This window comes from Lolium rigidum, chromosome 3, assembly GCF_022539505.1.
Source record: "Lolium rigidum isolate FL_2022 chromosome 3, APGP_CSIRO_Lrig_0.1, whole genome shotgun sequence".
Lineage (NCBI taxonomy): Eukaryota > Viridiplantae > Streptophyta > Magnoliopsida > Poales > Poaceae > Lolium > Lolium rigidum.
Window position 1 is genome coordinate 176,295,986 of NC_061510.1, and position 7,338 is coordinate 176,303,323.

Genomic DNA, 7,338 nt, shown 5'->3' on the forward strand with positions numbered 1-7,338 from the left:
CTTTCCTAGCGCCTCTAGCTAAGCGTCTCCATTGTACTTGCCCTTAGAAAATGATAGCAGTTTTTACGTCTTTAAGATCTTCAACGGAATCGCATGTAAGCACGCCGGCTACCCACCAAAAATGTTCTCTACAAAAGCCTGTTTGTCTGCATGAAACAAGGTTTGGCTAGTCTAGCCTGTTTGTGTGCCTAGCGCACTGGGCGGGTTTAGCAGAGAGACGGCCAGACATGCACAAGCACAACAAGATGGATTTGCTTCCTGCCCAGCACATCGTCTCTAACCTCCAAAACGTCTGCATTGTCGCTTTTAGCATCACTCAACATTATTCAGATAGCAGTCCGCAGCAACCATAACAGGCCTCCAAGCATCGTCGGACGCACAAAATTACCGTAGGGTGGGCACACCTTTTACTAATTTTCTTTTTCGCACTGCTTATATGTGATAAAAAATTACATAAATGACTAACTAAAAACTTTTTTTAAAAAAATGAGGTGGGCTCCTTAGTGCTTACGCCCCTGCCTCTAAGTTGAGCCGAGGCCCTCCCCAATAAACAACTGCTTATGCTCATAGACATGATGGAGTTAAGATCACTATACGCCTCAACGAAGCACATCTGAATTGTTCATTCTTTTACATGGTGAACACATTTTTAGAAGTCCACGTGCATTCGAGTAAACACACAAGCAGAAAATGAACAACATCACTGGAGTTACAAAGAGGATGCACAACACAATATGCAGTGGTCACTGAGTTTGGTGAAGCACATCTTACAAGCAAAATACTGTGTGTCTACTCTTTCTTTGGTGAGATATGGTTGCCGCCGGTAGCAATTTTGAATAGATAGAACAGAGACATCACAGCACTGCAAGAAGCACAAAGTAGCTCAGTTAAAATACGCATACAGTGTTGTTTAAAAGAGGAGGAACACAAATGAAATGTCTGAAAATTCGTGGCATGCAGTAGTTGCAAAATGGCGTGTGATCCAGTGAGGTGCACAGTTGAAAAAGGGAAAGGATAAGAGGTTACCTGAGACCAGCAACGACACCAGCTGGCATTATCTTTGAAGTTTCAAGGTATCTTTGTCCCATAACAAAGGTCAAGGCCAGTGCACAAACTGTTTGACACCAAAAGAATTGCATAGTTAGAACAGAAACAACAAGCTCAATGACTCATGGTTCAGGAAAGGCCCCAAGAGTAGATTGATTTCTCACGTAAGCACTGGTACCCTATGCCTATGGTAAGTTCCTACTAGAAAATATAATTTACAGTTCAAATTATATGAAAGGGCGATTTGACAAAATGCTCAAAACATTCCAATACAGAAGTGTTACTCAAAAAGGAAAACTACAGCTCATTGAGTTAGAAAATTACCATCTCAAACAAACGATGCTAGGCTAAATTAAGTCAGTGCGGACAAAATCACAGAAACTTCAACTGTTTTGGTGATGCGTCCACAAGCTCGTAATGATATAGGTATCATGCTCACATCATTGCTGATTCGAGGTAGAAAAATAAATAGATGATCCTACTACCAACTGATGCATACCGTATTGCTGAAACTAATTCTCAGCAGAGCATATTCAATCCATAACTGTTCAGTTCAGAACACACATGCATGTAAAAGGATAGAAAGATAAAAGGAAACACGCTAGCATTTACGTGAGATATCACAGTTAAGTGAATGATGGTTAAGGAATGAAGGGCCTCTTTGATTCCAAGAATGTTTAAAGGATTCCAATCCTTAGGACTTTTTTTCTAAATAGGTTATTTAGTTTCATGCAATAGGGGAATACTGTAGCATTCCCATGAAAGAATTCCACAGAAATCTAGACACCCATGGCCATCTCTTTTTAAGATGATTTTTACGGTAAGGCTATCCATTTGTATTGATCTAATGGTTTGTATGAATTCATACTAGTGCCTAAAACTAGAGTAGTGGAAATCGCACTGCTGACTACAGGGTCATAATTGGCAGAGCGTCAACAAGAAAGCCGGTAAATGGAAGGCCTCAGGAATTCCCGCAGCAAATCCCGTTAAGAATGGAGATTATCCAGATTTTTTTTTCGAAAAATTGTTTCCCTTAGGTTTCTCTCCTAAAATGTCCAGATCATGCCACATATCAAAAAAGTATTAATATAGGAATTTACACAAGCTGCTGATTGAGAAGGGCAGCCTGGCTAATTACGTTGCCATGTATTTTGCCATCTGGAGGTCCGCCATCATGCGCACAACGGTGAGCTCTGACGAGATAGATTATGGCCATTGCTTTGTAGCATGGATGAATGACACGGATGATCCATATCAAGACAAGTGAAGAGACAAAGGAGAAGAACATGGAAATCGCAAATTTAGATCTAGTTAACAGGATTTTAGGCAAGATTAATGGGATAATAGTGGGGTCAGTGCTATCATAATTGATTTTCTACTTAAAAAGTCTATAATGGCCCCAATAAAATGGCTAGATTTAAATCATACTACTCGCATCACAAAGGTAGTTAAAGGTACCGTACAAACTTCCCTTTTCAAATCCTACGAGGCTTTTGTTCCGGTACAACCCCCTCCCCCAAACTCAGATAAACTCAAACACAAAGACGGCTGAGATCGCTCGATACCCCTTCATAATTAAGGGCATGATGGTCTTTTAAAAAACTAAATGGGTATACGTATACAAAACCAGGTTGTATGTACGCCGTTGCCGGCTCATCGGTGACAACTTTGCCGGATGGTGGAGGCCGTGGCTCGAGGGCGGGAGGAACGGCAAGGCGGTGCTTCCCGGCCAAGTGGCACTGCAAGGCGGTGCATGCCTCATCCTATTTCCTGTGTTTCGAAATCCTTTGTTTGGCAATTGGCATGTCCATTCCTATCATATCTCTGTGTTTTGCACTTCTCTGTTTTATGTGTGTATTCCTATCATTTTTTGCCCTGTTTGTGTCAAACAAAAAGCCTTGTTTCGGATCAATTTAAGCAGTGATCCATCATCCTCCATAGAATGAGAAACCCAATATTTCCAAGACACGGGAACAACAACAAAAAATGGCAGGGTAATCCTGACAATGTGCACCTTTCTCTTTCTTTTATTTTCTGCAGTGGTACTAGAAAGCAAAAAATGTGGAGCTGGAATTGCAGAGAGATGGGGGGATGCGTATCGTACTGGTCTCGAGGGCGAGGGCGAGGTAGGAGTTGCGTCGTTTCTCGAAAGCCTTGAGGCTGACGAAGCCCGCGAGGAGGAGCAGGCCGCCAACGCCGGCGCCGCCAGCCAGGGAGGCGGTGCTGCCGCGGCGGAGGTAGCCGAGCAGTCCGCCGGCCAGGACCGCGAAGCCGTAGGGGATGGTGAAGCAGAAGTCGTGCATCTCGGAAGCTCTCAGATCTCTCTTTCGGCTGAGATCTTGGGAGCCTTCTTCTCTCTTTTTCTTTCTTCTTCCTGTGTGTGTGTGTGGCTTGGTCGTCGACTTGTGCGCGCAGGCAGAAGAAAGGGAAGGAGGCGATGTGGTGTGGTGGCTGACGCGGAGGGGCGATTTGGTCAATTTAGGCGACCGGGAAAAGTGTGTCCTCCACTCGCCACGCCCCCAACACGACGCACGCTGGCATTGGCGCGTTTGGTTGTCTGCATCAAAATCATGGCTTACTGAGCGAGATGGACTCACCTGCCGTGAACGGGCCATGGGCCATGAAAACCGGGTTGTTTGGTAGGCTATACAGTCTTTTGCACGCCGGAGAAGAAAGTCAGGCCCCATCATGTGGTTACATACGAGCCTAGTTCTAGCCTCACCATTTATCCACACGGTGATCTTACCTCTCACATCTTTGGCACGTCGACGATCACGAAGGTAGACACCACCATAGCACCACTGTCACGCCAGTCAAAGCTATCACCACGTCGCCGACCACGAAGACGAATAGCACCATGACACCATCGGTGACGCCGGTCACACGCATGAGCATGTCGCCGACCACGAAAACGAAGACCATCATGACACCATCGGTGACGTCGGTCACACGCATGGGCACGTCGCCGACCACGAAGACGAACACCACCATGACACCATCGGTGACACCGGTCACACGCATGAGCACGTCGCCAACCACGAAGACGAAGATCACCATGACACCATCAGTGACGCTAGTCACACGCATGGGCACGTCGCCGACCACGAAGACGAACACCACCATGACACCATCGGTGACGCTGGTCACAAGCAGCACCATGTCGCCGTCCACGAAGAGGAACACCACCAGAACACCGCTGGTCACGCCGATCACAAGCATGGGCACCGCAAAAGAGTATACTTGTGAGTCAATTATGTATCAGCGTATGTACACCGAAACAAAAACCTGTCAACACGAAAGTCATGCGGAATGGTGAGGTGAACCTACTCGAGAAAGAAAATCTCAAACGGTTGAGCGTGTGCGACGAATTTGACAAAATTCGCTTAAAACTTCATACACGAAATTGATGATTTAGGACTGACGAAACTCGAAACCGATTGTGGGAATTGGTTCGTATCATCGACACGCATCTTTTTCGTGTACATCTTATTTTGATTCGGACTATGTTTGTGTTGATTTGAAAGAGGGTGTGTGGATTAGTGTAAGGGAGAGTGAGCCTAAGCAAGAGCTTGTGCAGCCGTTGCATCGCTGGAGCCATTGTGCAGCCGTTGCATCGCTGGAGCCAAAGTGGCGTGAGAACAAGCCTGGATCTGGAGAAACTGCCGATTCGAGCGTTCCTCCAGATGCAGGCAAAAGGCTACTTTAAGAACCGTGCGATGCAATAACGCGATTGGGCCCAGGCAACCAAACGAGCCAAAAATTGCTTGGCCGATCCGAGCCAAGAGGCATGCAGGCCCCCACACGCGCCCCATACTGCCATGTTCAACTTGCGAAATGCTTTTCAAATTAAATTTTCCGTGGCGATGGCGCATTGGCGTGCACCTAACACGATAATGCTTCTATGGTAAAACATGGTATTTTTAGGGAATGGAATAACATGGTTAACCTAGAACCAGCGCGAGATAATTTTGTTCATTAAGACCTAGTAGGCAGAGGATGCGTCACTGCTCACGCCCGGGGGGCTTCGTAATGGGACGTCCACCATTGCCATGGATCGAAACTTCTTTGATGATCCGTCAATCTCAGGCTCCCTTCCCTTATCCTCCGCTACAGTAAATCGAGAGAGAGAGAGAGAGGAGGGCGGCGCAGTTGCTCCACCGTTTCCCCGGCGCCGCCGCGGGTTCCCCTCTCCTTCTCCGACCGCTGCGGCGGCGGAAGGGTGGGGGAACCCCGGATCTGTGCGTTTCGGGTGTAAATAGGGTGTGGGCGTGTGTTGCCGGCGGCGATGCTTCGGTTGGAGCGGCGGAGCTGCATACGGCGGTTTGGTCTTCCAGATTCGAGCTCCTCCTCGTTGTCGCTCCGTGCGGGGACGGCGAATCCGTGGAAGTTCCTCCGTGCGGATGGTGTGGCGACAAGGCCGTCCGTGCTCGGTGGGGATCCCTGTCCTTGCGCCCTTTGTCGACGCGTCGTCGTCTCCTCCAACGCCGGCGTGGGGTGGTCAAGGTTAGTGTGTAGGAGGTGGCTTTCTCCGAAGCTTCCGGAGTGGGGCTGCGGGAGTTGGTGGTCACCGTCGATGTATGCTCCTGCTGCGGCGGGAGTTGGCGTCGGCGAGCCTACGGTGGCTCGGGGTATTTCCCCGCCGATGTTCCTTCATCGTCCTCGATTCCGGCGGTCACGCCGGATGGTTACTGCGGTTCTTCAAGGCAGCTTTGCTGCGGACGGGCTCCGGTTGGCTCTGGATCGGTGGTGCGCTTGCCGTCTTCGTCTTTGGCGCCGTTTGGGCGGTGCTGCTGTTCGTAGACCTCAGGCTGTGTGGTGGTTCTCCAGTTTGCTTTGTTTGCTTCAGTGTGTGTGCGTGTGTTGTAATCTTCTTCAGGTCTGAACACGTACACTTTGCTCAAAAAAAAAAAAAAAAACTTCTTTGATGATGCTAGGTTCTCCGAGCGTGAGCAATGACGATGGTAATGAAATGCGAGGAACCGTGCCGATTTCCTTTGTGTTTGGTTGAGGTCATTGCCATCCTCACCAACATCTACAAGACTGAAGTTTTTTTTTCGATCGGTTGTGATTTGTGATGACTTGGACTAATCAGATTGGAAAGTTTCCACGCAAATATTCAAGGTAGCCTCTTCATTTGAGAGAGCTCAAGAGGGCAGATTCTTTTTACCCTCACTGACTCACTGATAAGATTGGTGATTGGTGCGCATCTTGCGGGGTGTCATATGCACTGGATGAGCTACAAGCTCACAAATAAATAGTCGGCAGGCCAGGCTAAAGCAGATAATATTATTTTCTGGAATATGGTGACAACCTTTTGATCAAGGAAAAAAATAGAGAAAAATAAGCATAGAAAAAATAAATACAAAACAAGTTCTATCTCAAGAGAATAAAACGTGTGAACTCGAGTGCAGGCGCAGAATCAACGGCGCTGTCATGGGAAGGCGTCAGAGTTAGGCTGCAAAGCTAAGAAACGGCAAGCCGAGGCCATTCCCAACAGGTTAGCACCTCCCACGGGGCTTCGCGCCCGATCCATGGAGGGTGACCGCGAGCACTCGGGACAGAGACGAGAGACGTGTGGCGATCTTGATGAGAGGGGTGAAAGGAGAGGTGGACGACGGGAAATCTTCTCCGTGGCATGGCCGAAGCGGCTCAAATCTATGGCAGGAGGTGGTGGCGGCGACATAAAGGATTCCGAGCGTACTCGTGCTGAAATTTTAGGTGATGTCTTTTCCCTAGTAATGGGGGAGGTGGCAAATATGGTCCCTGCGAAACGAGTATATGATGTTTGCGGAGGTAAATTTGCAGAAACTGTAAAATGAAAATTCAGGGCGACAAATTATCCTCTTCCTTTATCCTCTAGGTATAACATTTGCATCAATAGAGAACATTTTTCCTCCATATGAATCTATATTATTCCATTCTAATTTCTTCTCGACATTTCTCAAGAAAAATCCCAAATTGGGTCTAAAATTGATGGGTTAATGTGAACTTATCCATGCGGTTAGGCGCTTTTCAAATAGGAATCCATTTTCTAACTGGCTTTCGTGCTTCGGTGAGTCGTTCGAGATCTTTTCGATGACCTAAGTTGTGTTGAAGGGATATCCATATGATCCGATATATGATCCGATCGATTGCATAAGACCCATGGTAGCAACAGAACGAAAAAGTATACAGAAAAGACAGTTCTTTTCGATTTTAATTATCTATATATTAGTATTAGTTAGTAGTATTACTTAGTACCTTTGCGGTATTGTTTTTCTATGTGAAACCACAAAAGGACATTTATTATAA

At 47.1% G+C, this 7,338-nt stretch overlaps 1 protein-coding gene across 1 annotated transcript; it reads right to left on the reverse strand.

Annotated features, from left to right (window-relative positions):
* Positions 1 to 573: 573 nt before the first annotated feature.
* LOC124698697 (protein FATTY ACID EXPORT 5-like) lies at positions 574 to 3,471 on the reverse strand. Its single transcript, XM_047231161.1, has 3 exons — positions 3,152 to 3,471; positions 1,027 to 1,114; positions 574 to 862 (listed from the first exon to the last, which is right to left on the reverse strand). Exons 1-3 carry the CDS (start codon positions 3,348 to 3,350, stop codon positions 790 to 792), a joined length of 360 nt encoding a protein of 119 aa, XP_047087117.1. The 5' UTR covers positions 3,351 to 3,471; the 3' UTR covers positions 574 to 789.
* Positions 3,472 to 7,338: the final 3,867 nt, after the last annotated feature.

Bases quoted from the DNA above. Each gene is read 5' to 3' on its own strand.
- LOC124698697 (XM_047231161.1), bottom strand. From the start codon at position 3,350: ATGCACGACTTCTGCTTCACCATCCCCTACGGCTTCGCGGTCCTGGCC. The intron at 1,115-3,151 runs GTACGATACGCA...GGTGTCAAACAG, and splicing joins CGCCCTCGCCCTCGAGACCA to TTTGTGCACTGGCCTTGACC. The intron at 863-1,026 runs GTAACCTCTTAT...TGCTTCTTGCAG, and splicing joins GGTGTCGTTGCTGGTCTCAG to TGCTGTGATGTCTCTGTTCT.